The sequence below is a fragment of the Salarias fasciatus genome, chromosome 18 (genome assembly GCF_902148845.1).
Source record: "Salarias fasciatus chromosome 18, fSalaFa1.1, whole genome shotgun sequence".
NCBI lineage: Eukaryota > Metazoa > Chordata > Actinopteri > Blenniiformes > Blenniidae > Salarias > Salarias fasciatus.
The window spans coordinates 7,048,954-7,071,562 of record NC_043762.1 but is presented as its reverse complement, the minus strand read 5'-3'; the positions used below and the strand labels follow the sequence as shown (position 1 = coordinate 7,071,562).

The window sequence follows — 22,609 nt, the reverse complement described above, 5'->3', positions numbered from 1 at the left end:
GTTTACTCACATCTTGATTCTGTCTTTTGCCTCCATGCAGGAAAAACACATCAGTGTTGCCACGAATTGCCGCAGCACATCCATATTTGACTGTTTTCTTGTGTTTGAACCCGTGTTTGCCACAATCGGCCTTCTTGTCACAACACACATGAAGCTCTGAGTGCCCTCAGTTACAGAGGAATCGTACCAGCAGTCTCTGTACCGTGCTACGCGGAGTAGGTGATACCCTCATTGATGGCTTTTAGAAAAAAATTACAGTCGAGGTCTAATGTTTAAAATGTCGGTGCTTTAAAAAGAGCTCAAAGCTCTGATGCATGTTTTTAACCAGATTGTGTCCTTCAGCTGCGCACTGCTTCACATTTTAGGTATAGAAGAAGAGAATTCATGACTTTAGAAAGTCATATTGATTTAAATGTATTGGCTTTGTTTCAGCACCTGCTGCTAAAATGTTAGATTTTTTTTTTTTTGCCTCTGCTCAAGAGTATATTATGGTATTGAACTAATATTTAGCTCTGCCGATAGTTTACCAATAAATTGGATTAGCTAGCTAATTGAGAATTTGTCAGTATCGCGCTGCCAGATTACTGATTGTGTTTGGACTGTTGTACGGTGCGCTCAGCAGTCTGCGTCAGTGTGAAGTTGATGCTTAGTCAACCTTCACACACTCGTCCAGCCAAAGCTTTACTAGCTTTACTTAGGCACTGCAAAGCTGTGGTTTTGGCACAGCGGCCATGTGTTGGGCCTGTGATCGGATCGACGGCTCATCGAGGTTAATGAGATGCGACAGGTGGAGATGGAGTCATGTCTTGAGTGGCGTAATGAAGAGTGACACAACGTTTCCCTTCCTGGTTTATCTTTCTTTCAGTCTGTGTGCTCACACAGAGCCTGGTGAATGGCTTTTCCTTGCGGTGGTGGTGACATGGTGTTAGCTGCAGATGTGTTTTGTTTCACAGTCACGTAGCGTGGCTTCTTTGCCTCCAGGGTCTTTAAATGCTGCCCACAACTTGTCTTCTGTAGAAAGGAGAAGAGGCGGGCGCTGTTTTAAAGGAGGGGAATGTGTCCAAAGGTGATGAAGCATTTTTACATCCTCACTCTGTACAAGTACGTGCATGAAAACAGTAATTTTTCAACCAAATGTGATCAAAAGAGATGGTTTGGGTTATAGGTTTCCCTCTCTGCAGTGCACTCTGAGGATTACTCGAACAGCAACAGTTCTCCAGTGTTTGGTTCAGTCATGTGAGCTTGGCACTGCTGTGGAAATTAAGAATAAGACCCATGCCTAGGTCCTAACCTTTGCTCTAATCCCTTGCTCATTCCCTTCCCCCTCCTTTTAACCCATAATCGGCAGTAAAGGCCTCATTGTTCTTGTCCTGTGCTTGGGTATCTGGTCATTAACCTACATTCGCAGCAGAGCGCCGGTGGTAGGCTTCTTAAGAGTTTCAGACTCGCTGACCAGTCGAATGGGCGTGTTTCAGTGAGCGTGGGGGCGGGCCTCATTTCCCTGCCAGGAGAGTTAACCCGGTTTACGCCTCTCACATATAAACAGGAGGCCTTTTTTCTGAAGCTTTTGATTTGTGTGTGAGCAGTGCCCCGTGCCTCTCCCTCGTGGGTTCAGAGCAGTTCCTGCATGTTTATGGAAGCTTTTAAGTGATGGATAAGGCTGTGAAGCAGTTCAGCTCCCAGTCTTACATAAAAATACACATTTGGGACATTTGGACTATTTCTGGGGCGTGACAACATATTTTCTCAGAGTTTTGAACCGAGCAACAAATTTAGGAGTCCTAGGAGCGCTCGGCTTTTTCTTCACAGTGCCAGGCCGGGTCTTTCAATTACTGTATAGGATCCAATCCTGTGTGTGGACACTTGTACAGGCACCTCGGTGCTTCACACCTACTCTAAGATTGACATCATTAACAGATAATAGAGCAGTTGCTCAGTGCATCATGCTAATTGATGCTAGCTTTGGTCATGGTAGATGTGATGTGCACTGTGACCTTCCCCAGTTCAAGTACCCAGACAGAAGTATAAATCTGCTTATTTTCCCAATTTCTCGTGTCAGTGATTTTGATTGCACTTCATTTAACTTTACGCCAACCCTATTAGCAACAAGCCAGGTATCAGAGGCAGGAACACGGTTTGATTTTGTGGTTTTGTTTCAGTGAAGTGAAGCACTGTCAGTGTTTACATGCCACCTTGAAAAAATGGAATCATTAAATTAGTTAGACTAAAATTCAACTTGAAAATGGAAGTGTTGGGGGTTTGTTTACCGCCACACATATACAGAACTAGAGATGGGTACTTTTCACATTTGAATGAATACAGTACCAATACCCGGTACCTGGGAATCGGTACCAGTACTCTACGGTATCCGGTTTTGGTACTTTTGTGTGTGTTTATGTGTTCTGCAGCCAAACATATTAACATGTATTGCAGGCTGCAGACAAGTCGCTAACCGACGCTAGCGTGCTAACAGTGCTGAGTGCAGGAGTTGTAGCCGTGGATCTGAGGCTGGTCCTCCTCAGCCTTGAGAAAAATCTTGCTCTTAACCAGGTGCCTCCTAGGATTAAAAGTATTCCCTCTGCAGCGAGCGTAATCTGCATCGTATTTTCAAAAGTAGAGGCAGCGCTTTCTAGTCATGCTTGTTTGTTGGCATGCTTGCTACTGACGTTATTACGCTCTTGTGCCTGCAATGCTGTGTTCAGGTCCAGCTCAGAAAATCTCCAACTCTTCCACTCCCTCACAGTCACAAGGATGCGTTCAGGTACTGAAACATGGTACAGTTCAATTTTATGTAAATCGGTACCCATGAGTACCGACAGAATTCGGTCTGTACCTTTAAAAGTACCGAATTCAGTGTGCATCGATTGACGGAACATTCGAGCTGGAGCAGGAGGAGGAGCTCTGAGAGAAATCCTCAGCAGGAAGTGGAACAGCAGGGAGGAAGAAAGGGAGCTGAAGCAGAAGAGGCCTGTTGACTGACTGCTAACTAGAGTATGCTGTGCTCTGGTGGAGTTTGTTTTTGGATGAATACTGAGACACCCTTCATGCTGTTGTAGACCAATAAGGAATGGCATTATACTGACAAGACTAAGAAGTACAAAGAATGTTCAATTGTCAGTAATAACATTGTGTTAGAGTAAATAAATGAACCTTTTAAGATGACATTGTAGGAGTCGTAATTGTGCTTTCAGTGCTTGATGTCTGTACATGGACAGAGCATTTTGGTCATCACGAAGTTTAAAAAGTCATTGAAACTTGAGACCGCCACGGAAACAGTCCTCTCCATTTTTTTTTAGTGTTAATAAACATGAAATTGCTCAAACTCATGTGGGAAAGAGTTCACCGCTCATTCCCCATAGAGTCGCCGGCTCATTTGGCCAAAACTCCAAAACTAACGCAACGAAAGCCAGACAGGAGTTGAACGAGGCGGGTTTCGTCTGTCTGGGGTTAGGGTAGCCAGAGGTGAACGGACGCCTCCGGGCATTCGGCGTCTTCGGCTGTTTGTTTGTCCAAGTTGAAATATGCCTTCGGTTCAGACGTTCCGTTGGCTGGAGGAGGAGAGCTCAACATACTCTCTTATGCCTTTGAACTGGATGCTCAGTGGAGAATGTGATGGTGGCGGCTTGAATACTAATTCCAGGCAAATGTTTTGTTTGTCAGTTTTCATGGCAATGTGTGGCGCCACGTGCGCTCGCAAGAAGTTCGGGAAAAGACTGAAATAATTTCAAACAAACAAAAGTATTCTGCAAGACTGTAGACTCTTGGTGCAGGGTATTTTCTCCCTCTTAAGTGTCGTCAGTGTTTTCAGGAATTTCAGGCACAGCCATCCTCCAGATGAAGTATGAATTGAAGGACATAAGGTGTAACGTGTATGAGCAATCAAGATCTCCTCCTCCTCGGCGTCGCAGTTTGAATGCCGCAGGTTTTACCAGCTCTGACTGAATTATGAAAACCTTCAGCGCTGACGGGGTTTCAGGCAACCATCTGCGTTCAAGCAGCTCGTGTAAAACTGAAAACATGATCGCACCTCATCCTTACCAAGGAAGGAAAAGTGCACACATTGACCCAAAAACAAATGGAAGTTGCACACTATGTTGCACACCTGCAGCTGATGCTTGACAGTATTTACTCCCATTTATAGAAAGAAGTGATCACAAGTTCATGAACTGACATTCTAGATAAAGGAAATGTTATCTATTATCTAATGGGTAAAATCAATCTTGTAATGCAAATAATTTTGCTGTCATCTGCAGATTATTCCAAACATTGTGAAGACCAGACAATATGAAACACAAAGGAAACGTCACAGAGCAATCTGTCTGTTCTTTGTCTCATTAGATAACTGAATTCCTCTCGTAGTTCTTTACTCATGTGGTTTATTCATTCGCCATGGGGTCAGCTAATAGATGTTCAGATTGGTTGTTGCGTTGTTGTGATCGCTCCTGATTTGAGATGCCCTGCAGAGATCGAGCCGTAGATCTGTAAATTATCGAACGTATCGAGTGTCAGTCGCTTGACGGTGCATCGAGTGTTTGCGGACTCCCATTGACACACTGACACAAGACCTAAAATGCATTTTATATTTCACGTCTCGTGAAATTTATGCTGGAAAAAATGATCAAGCGAGGCAGCGTGAGGGTTTTCCATGTGTGGCGTGAGAGCTTTGTGTATTGTTTTATAAGACAGACGTGCGTGTGTGTGTGTGTGTGTGTGTGTGTGTGTGTGTGTGTGAGAGAGAGCGAGATCATGTTGAAGATGGCTGGCTCTTTCTGGGTATTGTTGCCCCTCCTGCCTCCCTCTTGTAGTCTCACTGATCGAGTCTTTGCGCCTGGCTTTGTCCTGCTACTCATTAGGGAGGAGGAGGAGGAGGAGGAGACGAAGGCTCGGAGTGGATGTGCAGCTGAGAGAGAGAGAGAGAGAGACCTCCCCCATCATTTTGCCTGACGGCATAGAAGACCGCTGTCACGTGACCGGCTGTTTACTGTTGCAGCAAGCGTAGTGCGTCTCCTTGAGCGCGGTACCGATTCGCCTGCCTCCTGTTGGAGGGAACGCTGGCCGTAAATCTCCTCCGGGTTTTCTGTCTCCCTGACAGTAACGTTTCAGCCGCCGTGCGACATTTTAAACCCAGTGTTGCTTTCTGGGCTGGCTTTCCAGTCGGCTCCTTTGTGCGTGCAGCCACATGGGAGACCGGGCAGGGGGGCGGGGGGGGGGATCACATGTATTTTCCACATGGTGTGTGAGAGCGCTGGCAGCAGGATGCATGCTGGGAGCCGTAGTGGAGTAATGTTACTGCTGCTGCTGCTGGTGGTGGTGGCGGCGGCAGTGGCAGCGTACTCTGCGAACTGCGTGTCAGGCTCGGTGCTATTCTTAGCACACTTCCCTCCCTGTCCCATTCTGCAGTCAGTGGATCAAGTTACCGTACTCTATGTGCTCTTCCTCCAACCCCCTCATTCAACCCACCACTCCCCCCAAAAAACTTCTGCACTCACGCACCAGCAGCCGCTCAGCCTTCCTCCAGCGCGGCAGCAGAATGGTTCTTATTGTTGCTGATCAGGAATCAGAGGAATTTGAATGTAAATGTGAAGAGTGATCATGTTCAGGTGTAAAGAGGATCACTGAGCTCAGCACTGATCTGGTGAAGATGATGATCTTTCGTGTGCGTGTTTGGAGAAATACACACACAAAACGATTATTTTAATAGGGTAGGATTTTAATAGATGAAGTGATGGGGCGCATGGAGGCGGTGGAAGCAGGAGATGGAGGCAAATGATCCACTGAGAGACGAGGGAAGAATGATCCATCCATCTGTACCGCTCACCCCGTGCAGGGCCGTGGGCCGCTGGAGCCAAACCCAGGCTACTCCAGGGGAGAGCAGGATTCACCTGGACAGTGGGAGGAAGAACATGCAAACTCCACCCAGAAAGGCCTGACCTTTATTTGAACCCGGACCGCCTCATTCTCATTATTCTCTCTGGACTCCCGTACAAAGATAGAATCAGTGGTTAGCAGGGATCGGCGCCATATGACTGAACTGGATGAGGTCTCACAGATGAATGGTTGAAGCGATGGTATATTTAGTTGGGTGTCTTCAGAGTCTTCCCCTTGGCTGCTGAATTATTTACCACGGGGATTGTGTTTGGACAGAGGCAACCAGTCGGTGTGTGCGGTGTCTCCTCCTCTGTCAGCTGTGATTCTGCAGTTATTCTGAATGAAGGGAGGTAGCTTATTTTTTGATATCACCACTGTTCAGTGGACCAGGTCTCAGGTTTTCATCTGGAAATGAAACCTCTCAAGGTTAATGGCAGAGCTTGCTGTTTTTTTTTTTTTCCCCAGTCCCGAGTTGCTCGTGAAGCGCAGTAAGTGCGAGTGCCAAACTGGCCAGCATCCAAATACCTCTGTAATTATAGTCACACCCTCCTCTCCTTGTCTCTGGGCCGGATTGGAGTCCTGTCAGCATTTGTTTTCTGGTCTGGTCCCGGCCTGTCCGTGCTGCTTTAATACCACCAGCCTCTTCACACCAACGTGTTCACTGTGGGCAGCTCAATTCTCCCTTTCAGCCGCCTGAATCACAATGCCGCTGCACACTGGCGATCTGCTGACTAATGACCGACCTCTCGCCGGCCTCAACTGTGCGGCGGCGCTGCGCGTCGGAGAAATGACACCTGTCAACGCCGCGCCATTATCCGGCCTCGTCAAAGGCTGTGAAATACCCAAAGAGCAAAAATGTCGCAGTGGCCAAAGTGGGCTTGTTTCTGGCGGCTTGCTGCCTCAAACAAGTTGGACTGGACCCTGTGTGGAAAGACTCATGTTTTTGAGTGCCTCCTGGTATAAACATCTTCAGTTTATCATCTATATGTTGTTGAATATTAGATTGACATGAGTAGTCAGGCTTCAACTCACTTTGTTGGTATAAATGATTTGTTTGAATATTTAAAGCTAGAAAACTTGATATAAAGCTGTAAGACCTCACTTTCGCTCAAACAGCTAAGTTTAATAAAGATATCTCCAAGAAACTGTATCTATTAGGGATGTGCACAGCGAAGTGGTTTAACGATTAAACGTCCACCGCCTCACTAGTTCGCACCAGAAACTTAATTAAAGTCATTAGTGTTTTTTCATGGACAGGGCCGTTTAGCGAGGACCAGTGGAGACCAGAGAGCCGTGAGGCAGCAGAATGAAAACGGCACGTTGACGAGCTGGACGGTCGGAGAGAGAGAACGTTTGGGAGTGTTTCCCTCCGGACAGTAACACAAGGAGTGTTTCCATGTGGATTCATTCGGAGTTGTTGATTTTCGTTTCCTTTTGGACGTCCGTTTACACATCAGCGGGGTTATGAGTATGAAAATGGCGCTTTCTGAAAAATCTTCTGCCGTTGCAGAGGTTTTCTTTGAGTGAATATATGACAGTCGTCCTCATGTTGCTCAGTGTTTTGAATCGAGCGGCGCTCCTCCAACGTGGTCATTTCATCCTCCAGATACTGACCTGGTAAATATCGATACATGACGGAGAAAGACGTCTGAAAGGCACTTAGACGTTCACACTGTACTTTCCTCTTCACATTCGGCTGGAGGCCTGATATGCTTATCTACGTTTCCCCTGCTTGCTGGGAAGCAATCAAAACTCTGCCATCTGCACAAGTAACCTTTCTGAAAGGGGAACGGAACAACGGCGTAATTCCCAGCGGATCGCTCTCGTGTGAACGTGACCCGGGACTCGACAGTCGCACGTGATCGCGACACCCACAGCGTCTTCCGCCTCCTCGGTGAGCGGCGGCACGCCGCCGTTGTTTATCTGCTCGTCGCACCTCGGCCGCTCACTGCTGTCACTGATTAAACTTGCAAGACTTGTGGCTTTCCCAGAAATCCTTCCTCCGCCACATCCTGGTCCCACATGGGAGGCGGCGCGCACGAAGCGCTCCAACATGCCGTTACTCATGTTTGCATCTGGTTGACGTCTCTTAATTGAAGAGCTGCGCTCTGTTGCGATCCTTTGGGCTCCGGCGGTGTGTTTTTCATTTAGGTTCACACACACACACACACACACACACACACACTGATCGCGCAGTAACGATGCGGCAGTGTCCGTATTGATCGTGTTGATTATGGCGGGTTTTTTTTCGCAAGTCGTGCGCTGCGTGCAGCATGACTTTTATCTCTGGAGTGGACTGTCGGTTCAATCAAAGCCAAGCATTGTTTATGTCTTTATTGGCCAGCAGAGCAAACCGCAGGCTAATCTGCCACATGCTGCTCTCTAAGTGGTCTAGCATTACTTATTAATCCATCTCATTGGCAGTTGGTGTCAGTCATGGTGCTGTAGCTCTCGTCCTTTCACTTTCTGCTGTTTGAACACAAAGCTTTATGGGTTACAGTTGAGTTGTGTCAGCTCTTATTTTGAAATCAGGAGGTTGGACATCATGAAAACTGAAAGGCACAGGCACGGGTTAGTTTTTGGACAGAATGTGGAAAAAAATAGAAGGCAACCAGCATATTTGATGTTTGAGCGTTTCAGATGACTTGGTACTTCTCAGACTCATTTGAAGCTTTGCATTCTTCTCACAATGTGTCTGGTTCTGATTAATAAGAACAAATTTTACTAAGCAAACATTATTTGGCTCATTTAGGATGAAGTCATGTTAATGACTGAGTTAAGTAATGCTCTACACATTCACTGCAAACGGACAAAACCACCTTTAGTGACTTGCACAAAGGCATAGCAATATCTGAATACGTGTATATATTTTGGCTGCTTAAATTGACAATTGAGATTTTAAGGGAGCGCGGTAAAAGCCAAATGTTTACTGTTTGTGGTGTTTCATAATAGATTTATATTGGAAGCAGGAACATTTTGGGGGCTTCTTTTCAGCAGTTCTGGCGCGTCTTCCTCTGAGCTGTGCTGTGTGGAGCTTTCTGTGCTGAAAGCAGGTTGTTCTGTTCTGAAGTGTGTAAATAGGGAAGCAGTGAAAGTTCAGTCGGAGCATCTGAGACGAGAACCTCATGACTGAACGCTGTGATCTTCATGTGACGAGACGAGTGACACATGCCGCCGTACGCAGGTTCAGCCAAGTGTTGCTGGTGCCGCGGACCGTGCAGGCGCCCACGGCGTCGCCCCGTCGACGCTGCGGCATGTGTTACTACGCCGTCGCAGACCACATCAGACGGAGGCCGGGCTCCCGCGAGCAGGGCAGAGTGACGCCGCCGCGGCGGGACGCTCCTCTCAGTCCCTGCAGCCGTGATTCATGCCGCCTCGCGTCGTCACTTCCTGCTTATTCATGAAGTTCAGAGCCGCAAAGTGGAAACGGAAATTTCAGTGAAAATCCCTGGTTGCCGATCCACTCGGCCCACATACCGAAACACAGCTGAGTTTCATTTAATACGACCAGTGACGACACGCCCACCTCCTCTCAGGATGAAGCCGTGTTTCCTCACGCCGTGCCTGTGTTGTTGTGCTTCCTGTCTCCAGGTACATGATGATCCTACTGTGCTGCCGCTGTCTAAGCTAGTCAGGCGCCGCACCATGGCCAAACCTGGGAGCGACAGAGATGGAGCCATGGTGGATAAGCAGGCCGGGAAGAAGGTACGAACGAAGCGTGGAGTTCACACAAACGCACCCGCTCATCCAAAACCCGCCGGGCAGATTATCTGCTCTCTGTTCAGATCGCAGCGTCTCTCAGTGCAGAAATACCTTCTTTTTTTTTCTCTCTCTCTCTACACCACGTCTCCTCTGGTTTGATGGAGGTGACAAACATTTGTGAAAGAAGGCACTGACATTTGATCAGGCGGCGAGCGCGGCGAACCTCCTCGCAGCAGCTGGTGTGTGAGGCCGACACTGGGATTTATTTCCAGAAGAAGGAACACAAATCGAGAAATTGGAGTTGTGTCTATATCATCTGGCGCACAAAAATAAAAAAAGAATTGGAGAACAGGGGTTTCAGTGTTCTGGCCTTCAGGATTTTTTTTTTTTTTTCCAATTTCTTAAAATATTTAAAGTTGAGGGAGATCAAAGGAGGAATTCTTTCCCCCATTTCAGCCATTCAGGGATCAAAACGCGCAACTTTTCAAGGACGTTTCTACACTTTAGCTTTTTTCAGCTCAGCATCCACACCTGCAGTGTCTTCAGCAGTCATCTGTTAGAAACTGTGTCGACGTTCATCAGCTGGTTCTCTCATCCCAGGATGCAACAAATACTCAGAGTAGCGCTCTCAGTGGATTAATAAAGGCCTCCGCTGGTGGATCGCAAAGCTGCTGATTCAGGCTGGAAGTGTTAAAAAAAACAAAAAAAACAAACGTGCCGTTTACCCTCGCAACTCAACATTTCTCTCCACGCAAACGAGAAGGGCGGCGAGCGTCTGCTTTTTATTTTTTAAGGCTAAAGCACTCCACGTCTCTGCTGCCTCCACTTTCAGCGGTGCCAGACACTCGGAGCTTTTGCACAGCTGGCACATTGCTTCAGTGAGATCAAAGAAGCCCCACACTGCAGACATTTCCCTCCTGCCAGAAATGTATTTTACTGCACCAAAGTGCAGCTCACTAAAAGTAATGCTCCTAGAAAATAAAAGCTTTGTCTTGCAGATCAAAAAGCGCAGTAAGCGAAAGACGCCACGCTATCAGAGAAATGACTGGTGTCGGTGTTTGTTGGATAATGGAGCGCTCTGCCCCCCCCCCCCCCAATGCACATGTACAGCTAATTCCAGTTCAAACAGCGGAGAGCAGAACGATCTCCACAGAGGCAATTAGCAGCTGCTGGTGGGAGGTACCTCGTCTTACGTCTCACGGTGGCTTCAGCTGAGTTACAGCCCACAGTTTGGTCTCCAAAAGTGACTAATTCACGTTACTCTAGTGTGTGTGTGTGTGCGTGTGTGTGTGTGTTCATGCGTTCGAAGCCTGATGCAAATATAACCGCTCTCTGTGCGTCTGTGTGGCTGGTTGTCGGTCGTTCGTTGAACTTGCACACATGTGAAGATTTTCTCACGGCGACAAGCGCAGAGCCATAAGAAAAGAGCTTCTCTCTCCTCCGTAATTTTATTTCTGTGTAAACAGACAAAAAAAAAGCAAACAAAAAACGAGTCACTCCGGATCTTTTACTCTTCACTTGGCAGGGACTTTGCCTCGGGAGTAAAATTTCAGTGACTCATGCGACAAACCTGCTGCCTGCATGACCCAAACACTATACTGCTGCAGCGTGTCGGCCTGGCCCACAATGCCGAGCTCCCGGGCGGCTCGGCGTCGCGTTTCCAGCGAGCTGCATGTCGTGCAACCCGGCCTGCACGCCGAGCGGGGCTGCAGCTGTGTATTCTCAGACACGGCTGTATTGTTTACATTTCCAGACACACACACAGGGCGTTTAGCTGCGGCCACACCTCTGCTCTGTTTGACATGCCTGATTTTCCTGCATGTGCTTCATCCCCGCAGAGTAAAGACAAGTTGTCTCCGTTCACCAAGACTCCCAAGCTGGACCGGAGCGAGTTGCTGGCGAAAGAAGGGAAAGCCAAGTCTTCCATGAAGCGCAAGCTCTCCTTCACCACCAGTCCGCCCCGGACGGAGGAGCGGGACTCGGACACCGGTAAGGAGCCCCCCTGCCCTCCCCTCAGCTGCCATGATGCTGGCTGGCTGCCATGTCCCTGTACTGCCCCCTGGTGGCCTCTGGCCCAAAGATTCCTTCAGCAGAGCAGAATGCTTTGCAACCGTTTGCAGATCTGCCCACTCTGGTGAAGTTGTGGCTGTGAGGCTGAAATGAATGAGCCGCTAACTGCTCTTCATGTAGACTCTGTTTTCATATCAACCAGCAGTGTTAAAGGAAAGAAGAGCTTCTTGAGATGACTGTCATTTTTTTTTTTTTTTTAAGGAATCCGGTGTTACGGAATTTAACAAGGTGTTCTGTTCATTAATGTCAGTATATTGACTTTAAAATTTGGAATATCCTTCATGAACAACTTCACAAATCACATGTTAGTGTCTGTCCTCTAACTGTAATCTCAGTTTGCTCTTCAGATCTCGAGGTGCCATCTGGCTTTTAAATAATTCTCTCTATTTGTGTTTTTTCCTTCAAATCTCATGAAACGACAGAAACCGACGCTGGTTGTTTCCTGAGTTGTGTCCGTGGTGTGAAATGTCTACAGCGAAGGCAGTGCAGGAAGAGAAAAGCTTTGAATAACAACCGTCGTGTTGGAAATCTCTTCTGTCTTTAAATGGTTTCACCGTCGCTCTGAAGGCTAACGGACGGCGAGCGGCGCTCCCAGAAAGTGTCGTTGTGTTCTGGATGAGACGCTCTCAGGAGCGCAGAGCCCCGTCATGGTTTCACTTCCTCGCCCGTGCAAACGCTGTTCCGCTCCCGTCATTTAGTCCCAACTTTAACTGTGTGTTTACCCCGAGCTGGCCGTCTAAAAATAGGCCCGTGTGTCGCACGGCCGTAATTACAATAAGCGGAGTGAGCCGAAGTCCTGCAGGTCGGCCTTCGTCTCCTCCGCGGAGCGGCGCTCCAGCTTAATGGCTTTCATTGTGTGGTCCTGCGTCATCCCGCCAGACGAGAACCCGCAATTTTACAAACACTGCAAGTATCATTTATGCTGCTCGGGATCTAAAGCTGAACCAGCCCGGAGGGCGGCTTTGCCCTCCAGCAGCCCCCCCCCCCCCCCCCCCCCCCCCCCCCCTCCCAGGTGCAGCTCTGAGCAGGAGGGGAGTGAAGAGTGTGTGCCGCCCGGCCCGGCTCGGATCCTCTCTCCTGTCGCCGTGACTCATAATCTGTGTGTTGCAGTGTGTGACTGTCTGTGTTCGAGTACATGTGGAACGAGGAGGGTGAGAGAGAGTGAGCGTTAATGCAGTGCTTTCCCTCCCTCCTCCCCCTCCCCGTCCCCCCGTCCCCCCGTCCCTCCGTCCCTCCCCGTCCTCTCTGCTTTGCACTGTAGATGACTCAGACCCAGGCCAGTCGAGTGAGACCTGGGCAGAGAGATTAGTGCCTCCCTGCAGGATATATGCAGGTAACTGCTGCAGCCTGACCCTCAGCCCCCCCCCCACCCCACCCCACCTCCTCCACCCCCACGCTGCGCTGTAAACACACACACATTGCACGTGTGTGTGTGGATCCTGGCCTTGCCTTTGCCGCTGTCGCATGTCTGTGTTTCAGCAGAGACCGGCAAGGGGAGGGGAGGGGGGTGGGGGTCGAGGAGTGGCGTCTGCACTTGGCTGGCTTTAAAGAATGATGTCTATTCTGCCCCCACTACCCCCCCCCCCCCCTTTTTTTTTTTTTTTATCTTAAACCTCACACTTGTCATCTGCGAGCTCAACAGATACAAGAGCAGGAGGGAAACGTGTCGTCCTCTCGAGCTGAACCGCTGCTTGCCAGGGAGCGCTGCCTCGCTTCTTCGGTTAACCGATCTCCAAAAATGTGTCTCGTTGCCGTTGCAGATAAAGATGGACCAGACAAGAAAAAGATGAAGAAGGAGGCAGGGGGCAAGAAGTCCCAGGCGCCCAACCTCCTGTTTGGATATCCACTGTCGGAGCGCAAGCAGATGGCTCTGCTCATGCAGATGACGGCCAACAGCCCAGGTTTGACCTCCTGCCCTCTCACCTTCCATAACCACGTCCTCAAGACGGTTCGGAGGGTCTTTCCTGTGGGGGGGGGGTGATGCTCCTAAGCATTTTCAAAGGATTAAGCCAGTTTCCATTGTGAAGTGATGTTCAACCTTCACGGTGGGAATATTCCTCTCAGTTTGGAGTGTTGATCCTGTTGTCTCGTGGTGACCAGTAGAAACGGAGGAGGTTAGGAAGTCGCTGAACTTTTTGTCTGAGGAAATCACCAGAGTTGTCAAACAGCAAACCAGCTTAACGGGACTAGTGGAAGGGGTTAAGGAGCTGAGGTCAAGCAGAGGGACGAGAAGATCGAGCTGCAGGAACGACGACTTGACGACTCTGAGCAGTACTCTGCATTCTGTTGACTTTAACAGTATATTTAAGGAAGTGGCTTGATCCTGGGCTGAGTGGTTTCTGAATTCTGTAGTTCGTGTTTTGCTGAAGGTCTGTGATCAAAAAACAGTATTTCTGGTTATTTTAATACTAATTTGATTAAAATGGATCAAACTCAAGCTGTCATTGGATTCTTCTAACTCGACGTTTAGTTTTGGGTCTCTGGCTCCTGATTGACAAACACAGTAGGATAACTAAAGCCAGTGCAACATTTTTTGATCAGTGGTCACTATTAAACAAGTGGTTTCCTTTTACGTGATATCAGAGATCCTGTTGCGATTGTTGTAACCTGTAGCCTCATGTAAATGTGAAAAAGAGCGAGTGAAAGGCAGCCTTCTTCCAAATCAGTGAACTTTTTGGACTTTGCTGAAGAGTTTGACTGTTTTGAAGGTGTTGGCCGTACTACACACGTTTGATCTGGCAGATACTGATATAAATTCCATGTTTATTCATGGAGTAAATTAAATTGATGTGATTGAATTAATAAAGTAACAAAAGATCAACAAACAGCTTCATTGACATGGTAATTATTAATGAAGTCGTCATTATTCTACAGTTCTATTTAGCAGACTCTCTTGTCCAAAGCAACGTACAACACACACATTCACACACCAGTAGAGGCGGCTGCCATGCGAGGCACTCAGTCTGTCCACTGGGGGCAGATTCAGGGTTACGTGTCTTGCCCAAGGATACTTTGACAAGCAGGCAGGGGGAGACAGGAATCAAACTCATAACCTCGCGGTTGTGGGACGACCGCTCTCCCCACTGAACCACAGCCCACACATATATTCTATTGATAGTTTCAAAAGGTGTTTCTTTCCTCGTGATGTGAAGCTAGAGATGAAATTTCAAAGACATAAATACATGGATTACATGACCGTCTACAGACCAGTAACAATTCTTCCTCAGTTTTCTGAAATACTGGAGAAACTCTTCATGAAACAATTTAATTCTTTCAATTCTAAACATAAATCATTTAAATAAAATCAGTTTGGATGGAGAGAAAACAGACCAGCTAAAAGCTTTTGACACCATGGACCATGAAACATGGCCGAGGAGCCTGCAGTAATGTGGTGTCGGTGTCACCGGTGTGTTGGTGTTTCATTTTGCAGATGACACTTATTTGCTTTGCTCTTTGAGAACTCTAAAGGAACTATTGGAAACCCTCAGATGTTGGTATGATAGGAACAAATTATCTCTGAATATCAACAAAACAAAATTCGTGAGTTTTTTTCTCAACGAATTGCAAAATTGAATTAAAACTTATGTAATTCTAAAACTGAACAAGTTTGTTGAAACTTCTCTCTGCCCTGCTCAGACTCTACACCCAGTCACCCCTCGCAAACCACCCCCGTGCAGAAGAAGGTCCCCAGCGGCGCCTCGTCTCGACAGAAAGACAAGGTCAACAAGAGGAACGAGCGAGGAGAGACTCCCCTTCACATGGCCGCCATCCGCGGAGACGCCAAGCAAGTCAAAGAGCTCATTAGCCTGGGAGCCGACGTCAATGTCAAAGACTTTGCAGGTACGAATCCGCGGGGGACGATCTGCTAACGGCTTCCATTATGTCTGCGTGGCGGTTAATAATGACGCCGAGCCGCTGATTATGAGGCCGTTTCTCCTGATGAGACGATCCAGAGCAGCAGTCGGGCGGCTCATTACCGCCTCTCGGGAGGAAGTTGTGTTTTGGCGTCGTAAAATTGAGAAAACGGCTGCTTTAATTTGACATTAATAGCAGCTTGTGTTGCGTTGGCGTCTCCGGCAGGTTGGACTCCTCTTCACGAAGCCTGTAATCTGGGCTACTACGACGTGGCCAAGGTGTTGATAGCGGCGGGCGCCGAGGTGAACACGCAGGGTCTGGACGACGACACGCCGCTCCACGACGCTTCCAGCAGCGGGCACAAGGACGTACGTTTCCTTTGAAGTGTAGTTCAGTCGATCGATTCTGCTTCTGCTCCCTCTGCTTTTTTTTTTTAATTCCAACTCTCCGTCTCGTCTGTTTTCTGCAGATTGTGAAACTTCTCCTTCGCCACGGCGGAAACGCCTTCCAAGCAAACAAGCGAGGCGAGCGGCCGGTGGATGTTGCAGACTCCCAGGAGCTGGAGCAGCTGCTGAAAGGAGAAGTTCCGCTGTCGGACCAAGAGGACACGTCTTCAGGTGAGTCTGCAGGCGGCTGCTTTTAAATCGACTTTAATATACAAACTTGAGGTTTGAATTTTTAAACATGTGCTTGGTTTGACTTGCATAATTACTGAGACTGTCCTTTTTCGCTACAGAGTCTGAAGACCCTCCATCAGTCAACCCCTCCAGCGTGGACGACAACATGGAAGACTCCGAAACCGAGAAGGACTCGGACAGCAAACCGGCCACGAAGGCGTCGTCGTCCGTCCCGGGGCTGGACGAGTACGAGTTCAAGGACGAGGAGGAGGAGGAGGATCTGAGCAAAGCCCTGAACGACAGGCACATCCTCAGGAGGGAACTACGGCAGCGCGAGAAGGAGGACAAAGACAGGAACCATGTGGCGGGAAAGCAGAGCGCCAAGGGCGATTCCTCCACAAAGTCCAAAAAGCAGAAGGGCTCTCGTGTCCACTGCAGCTCGGACACGTCCAGCGACGAAATGGAGAGTCTGTCCGAGAAGAGAAACTCCCCCACCTGCTCGCAGAGCTCTGAAAGCCTCAGGCCAGACACCAGGTCTAAAAAGGACAATGCTGAGCAAAAGGACAAGGGGAAGGTCAAGAGGAAGAGCAAAAGCCAGAATAAAAACAAGGAGAACCAAGAGGACGGAAAAGAGAACAGCAAAACGTTGCTCCTCTCGCTGGCAACCGTGTCTGAGACGGAGAAGGGCCGAGAGGAGGACTCCTTCAAGATGTCCTTCAGCCCTAAAGACGACTCGTCCGTCCACCTCTTCCACTTGTCGTCCATTAAATCCCCCAAACTGAACCACAGCCTGACGGACAAGCAGACGCCGCTCAAGCAGGAGAACACCAAGATGTGCGTCTCCATCAGCGACGGCTCCTGTCCGGTGGACGGCGTCAAATACAACCACTACACAGACGCGGAGTACTGCACCGAGGGCTCCAGCACCAAGGGGTGCAAGCACAAGGAGAAGAGCAAGCATCAGCAGAAGGACGCCGGCGTGGACGGAGAGGACGGCCGCTCCAGCCCCTTCAGGGAGGGCGGCGTCGGAAACAGCATCGACGGCGGCGGCGACGGCGCCGCCCGGAAGACCGACGTCGACGGCAAAGTGGTGAAGAAGCATAAGCTGAAGCACAAGGAGAAAGACAAACACAAGAGGGAGTACGAGGCCGAGCGGGGCCGCCACAGGCAGAAGGAGGCCAAGAAGGACGGCCACAGGAATCTGGAGTTCGACAGAGAGTTCTGGAAAGAGAACTTCTTCAAAAGCGACGAGACGGACGAGCCTCCGCCGGCCAAAAAAGACGGCGAGGAGAACAGTTCACTACAGAAGAGCGCCGACGCCTCTCCCGGCAAAGATGAGAGGACGGCGAAGGAAAAACACTCGAGCGGCAAGGAGAAGAGGCCGAGAGAGGAGCGGGAAAAAGACAAGGCCGTGAAAAAGGAGCGGAAGGAGGAGAAGGCCAAAGACGGCAAGCCGAGCGAGCGTGACGAGAAGGCGGACGGCCAGGGCTCAGGGCGGATTCCTGAGGAGCCGCTTCAGAGCAACAGCATGAAAGAGGAGACGGAGGAGAAGCCCGTCAGCGGGATCCCAGCTGATCAGGAACAGCTGGAGTCCTCCGAAAAAGGCTCACGCGAGAAAACTGACAAGCGGCTCCCGGGAAAGGAGAAGGATTCGGAAAAAATGGAGAAGAGGCATCCGGACAAGGAGAAAAAGATTAAAACGGAGCACTCCGACAAAACGGAGCCGCCCAACTCGGTGGATCGCTGGAAAGACAAGGAAAGAGCGGCGGCCGTCTCCTCGCTCTCCCCCGCGGACAAAAGCTCCAAGGAGAACGAAAAACTGAAATCTTTAACCACAACAAAAAAGCATGAAGACAGCAGAAAAAATAAAGACAAGTTTGAAAAACGATCTGATAAGGAGCGGCAGGACCGGGAGTACAGCGATCACAGAGAGAAGGACCGCAGCAGCTCTGATAGGAAAGGAAAACCTCTGGAGAAAATCCCAGATCACAGTAAATCCGATCGCTCCAAAGAAAAGGACTGCGACAAGAAAAAGAGAGATAAAGTAAAAGACGGAGCGCTGTCCTCAAACTCCAATCTGAAATTGCTCTTGGAAGAGAAGAAAAGCTATCTCTCCGAGAGCAGCAAGTCTTTATCTGCAAAATCAAAGGAGGAAGCTGCGAAAGCGCCGGAGAAAGATCGCGACCGGCGAGACCGCGACCGAGACGCCGATAGACACAAGGATAAGGACCGGCACCGAGAGTCGCGCTTCCAGCAGGCCAGGCTCGGCAAGGCCAAGCCGGCCGAGGCGGAGGGAGATAAGCCCAAATCAAAGGCTTCCCCGGCAGCGCGAGACGCCAAGCCGAAGGAGAAGCGGCTGGTCAACGACGACCTGATGCAGACCAGCTTCGAGCGCATGCTCAGCCTGAAGGACCAGGAGATCGAGCAGTGGCACCGGAAGCACCTGGAGAAGATCAAGCAGAAAGAGCGCGAGCGGCTCAAACAGCGGCCTCTGGCCGAGCTGAAGTCCAAACTCAAAGACAGAACCAAGACCGAACCGTGCTTGAGCAAGGAGCTGATGCGCTCCAAAAGCTCCGAGGCGTCCGACGCCCAGGGCAGAGACAAAGCCCCGAAGGACGGTTCGAGCCCCCGGACCATGTCTCTGGATGGGAGGACTCTGCCCTCCATCAGCACCAAGGTCATGTCGGCGGTGGAGAACTGCCTGAGCAGATCCCCGCGGCCGGACGGCGAGCGCTGCGGCCTCATATCCCGGTCCATGTCCCTGGTCTCCGTTGCCAGCTCGGAGGACTCGTGCCAGGCCACGACGCTGACGCCCCGGAACGTGGAGTACGACTCCGACATGAACCTGGAAGCCTCAGACTCCCAGCCGGCGTTCCTGCAGTCTTCCCTCATCATTCAAGCCACCAGGTCTCCGTCTGTTCACGATAAAGACTGCAGCAGTCTTCCAGATGCTTCTCAGAGCGGCCGGACGCCGCTGTCCGGCAGACACGAGTCCCCGTACCTCAGGGCCATTCTGGACGAGGACGCCAACCCGACGCCCGAAGGCCGAGCGGCCGAAAGCCTGCCGAAGGCCGGCGTGTCCGCGTCTCCGGGCGAGGAGCCGAGAGCGAGGGAGGCGTCGGAACCCGAGGACAGCGCCAGCACTCAGCCGCTGTCGAATTCGGTGTCCGAAGCGGCGACGGAGAAGGAGTGTGTGACGCCGCAGGATCTTCCATGTACAGCACTTCCACAGTCCCAGACCGGGCCGGCAGAGCCCAGCCCGCCGCCTCCCTGCGACGCCCCGGCGGTGAAGGACTTCCAGAGCGTCACGGAGAACTCGCAGACAGACTCCGGTCAGAACGAACTGGAACAGTCATCGGGAGCTGCAGCTTCCCCGTCCGCCGAGTCCTCAAACACCAGAACTGTCCCGCAGAGAGACCCGCTCCCTTCCCCCGCTGACGAGAACCAGAACACAGAGCCCTGTCCCACGCCCGCCACCGACCCGAAGGACAACATCCTGGAAGATTCTGACAAACCAGAACCAGACAGCATGGAGACTGGTTCCGAAACCCTGAGGACAGACGGAGCAGGGAGTCCTGTCCCGTCCACCAGCTCCACCGCAGCAGAGTCCCTTCCGGGTTTCAGCAAAACCAACCTCGAGTCCAAAAGTTCTCAAGAGGATTTCAGTGCAAATAACCAAGACTGCAAGAAATCCAGACCTTCCAGTGAGCCGGGCCTCCTTCTCGACGCTCAGACTGAGAAAAAGGACGGCGTTCCTGTCTCGAGTCCCGAACACAGGCCCGACGACGTGATGGACGTCCCGCAGAGCTCGGAGAACGGCTGCGGCGCCGTCGCTCCCGTCGCATCGGAGAGCTCATCCGACGAAGGCCGCCAGGCCACGGAAAGCCCCGCCGACTCCAAAGCAGACGCTCAGCCGGAGCCGATGGAGGTGACGCCTGCCGACGAGAAACCAGAGTCCTCGTCGTGTTTGGAGGAGCAGAGCCCGAGCGCCGTGCAGCCGGCGGCGCCGACCGACCTCAGCAGCTGCAGCAGCAGCAGCAGCTGCAGCAGCGCCTCCGGAGGATCCTCCCCACAGTCCGCCGACCGCGACTCCGACTCCTCCGGCGCCAGATTCAAAGTCCGCTGCGCCGACGAGGACGCGGACGTCCACGTGCCCCACCCGCGCAAGCGGAAGATGCCCAAGGTGTCGTCGTGCTCGCAGCCGGGCGCCGCGGCGCCGCAGGAGAGGGAGCAGGGCCAGCAGTCCCTGGCGGCCATCGTGGACTCCGTCAAGCTGGAGGAGATCGAGCCCTACCAGACGGAGAGGGCCAACCCCTACTACGAGTTCCTGCACATCCGCAAGAAGATCGAGGAGAAGAGGAAAGTGCTGTGCAGCGTCACGCCGCAGCCGCCGCAGTATTACGACGAATACGTGACGTTTAACGGATCGTACCTCCTGGACGGAAACCCTCTCAGCAAACTCTGCATCCCGACCGTGAGTCTCCGCCGTGTCTCGGATCGGACGCCGTGGCAACTTGGCTTCCGGACCGTCAAATTAAAACGTCTCTGTCCGTCTCTGCAGATCACTCCTCCTCCGTCGTTACCGGAGCAGCTGAAGGAAATGTTCAAACAGCAGGAGGTCGTCCGCATGAAGCTCCGGCTGCAGCACAGCATTGAAAGGGTTCGTAGCCCCTAAAACCGCCGGAACTTCCTGTTTTAGAGCTTTATTGATCTTCTTTTTTTTTTTTTTCGCCTCTTCAGGAAAAGCTGATTGTTTCAAATGAACAGGAAGTCCTGCGAGTCCACTACCGGGCGGCGAGAACACTAGCCAATCAGACTCTGCCTTTCAGCGCCTGCACCGTGTTACTGGACGCCGAAGTCTACAACATGCCTCAGGACGTCCAGGTAAGCGCCGCGCGGCCACACTTCGCCGCCGCCGCCACCTCGTTCGCCAACGGGCAGAGTGCTGACGAGCCGCTGCTGGTTTCACAGAGCGACGACGGGAAGACGTCGGTGAGGGACCGGTTCAACGCCCGGCAGTTCATGTCGTGGTTACAGGACGTCGACGACAAGTTCGACAAGCTGAAGGTGAGAAAGCTCAACTTCCTCCAGACCAGCCGATCGGCGCCGCAGCCTGGGATTAACAAACCCCTCCTCTTCTCCTCCCCAGACGTGTCTCCTGATGCGGCAGCAGCACGAGGCGGCAGCGCTGAACGCCGTGCAGCGTCTGGAGTGGCAGCTCAAGCTGCAGGAGCTCGACCCCGCCACCTACAAGTCCACCAGCATCTTCGAGATCCCCGAGTTCTACATCCCGCTGGTGGAGGTCAACGACGACTTCGACCTCACCCCCATATGAGCCGGAGGACGGCCGAACCGCCGCGGCGCCGTCTGGGGGAGGCGGGGGAGGGGCGAGAAAGACAGAACGCATGAAATGTGAAGCACTTAGTATGTGGAGCACTTAAAAAAAAAAATTAAAAAAAAAACTTCACTTCAGAGCTCTTAACGGGCCGCCCAGCAGGAGGACCGACAGCAAAACCTGTCAGGGGGTCTGGGATCCTGGTCCTGGACTGGGTCCTGGTTCTGGCCCGGGTCCGTCAGAAAGGTTTCAATTGTTTTCGACGTTGAGTGTTCATACATTGTGTACAGACTGTGCTCTTAATTTTTTAACTTATTTTATACATAAGAAAATTGTGCATTTGTAAATAGTCATGTAATTATTGTTTGAAACCTGTAAAAATGAAAAATATTAGATATTTTGATTGTAAACTCGTTCCGTCTGATGTTTTAATGGACCAAAGTTGTTTTTTACATGGAGTGTCCTATTCTATTCGTCCGTGATGTTCCTGTTGTTGTTCAGCATGTGTTGGCTTCTCTTGTGTTTCTTCTCTTCCTTTCTATTCTGTTCGTTCGTTTTTTTTGTTTTGTTTTGTTTTTGTTTTTGTTTTTTTTTACCGTCTCTTCCCTCCTCATCTGGAGCTCCGCGCCACAGCTGGTGTTTCTTCGACTTTGGCAGTGAAATGCTGTGCATGCGTTGCGTTCTTTGTACTCTTTTCCTGAAGCGCTGTACTGTGGATTGATGGTGAGGTTTACTGACGTGTTCCGCCTCTCTTCTGTTTGGTTTCTCTCTCTCTCTCTCTCTCTCTCTCTCTCTCTCTCTCTCTGTTCTCTTGTTGCGTTGCGGCCTCGCTCCTCATGTGTTCTCCACCGTGTCTCCGCGCACGTTCCAGTCTGTTGTGGCTTCGGAGGAAGAAAAAAAAAAAAAGAAAAAAGAAAAACATACTTTTACAGTTTCAATGTGAGATCACAACAAATCCTATTTTTTCAACATATTGCCTTTTGAACGATAGTTCTAAAAAATGTCTATTTTAATATTTACTTGTTACATGACTTGTACATATTTGTAATATATAATTGAATAAATTTTATTTGTTGTCAAATTTAACTGTGGTTCTGAATTTTTTTTTTATTTCAACTCTTGAAAGAATTTGATCACTGAGATTAAAAAGTAAATGTTATCG

At 50.4% G+C, this 22,609-nt stretch overlaps 1 protein-coding gene across 2 annotated transcripts in view; it reads left to right on the top strand.

The window, feature by feature from the left end:
- LOC115405109 (ankyrin repeat domain-containing protein 12) overlaps positions 1-22,448 on the top strand; it is a 32,129-nt gene extending 9,681 nt beyond the window's left edge. Inside the window, exons 2-13 of one of the 2 annotated variants that reach the window (XM_030114570.1) lie at positions 9,460-9,573; positions 11,409-11,559; positions 12,902-12,973; positions 13,401-13,541; positions 15,277-15,480; positions 15,721-15,863; positions 15,965-16,112; positions 16,232-20,586; positions 20,674-20,772; positions 20,853-20,996; positions 21,084-21,179; positions 21,262-22,448. In XM_030114570.1, the coding sequence (XP_029970430.1) occupies positions 9,514-9,573; positions 11,409-11,559; positions 12,902-12,973; positions 13,401-13,541; positions 15,277-15,480; positions 15,721-15,863; positions 15,965-16,112; positions 16,232-20,586; positions 20,674-20,772; positions 20,853-20,996; positions 21,084-21,179; positions 21,262-21,447 (5,799 nt within the window). In that variant the 5' untranslated portion in view covers positions 9,460-9,513 and the 3' untranslated portion in view covers positions 21,448-22,448. The remainder of the gene's footprint in view (positions 1-9,459; positions 9,574-11,408; positions 11,560-12,901; positions 12,974-13,400; positions 13,542-15,276; positions 15,481-15,720; positions 15,864-15,964; positions 16,113-16,231; positions 20,587-20,673; positions 20,773-20,852; positions 20,997-21,083; positions 21,180-21,261) is intronic. The other variant, XM_030114571.1, reaches the window with a different exon arrangement.
- Positions 22,449-22,609: the final 161 nt, after the last annotated feature.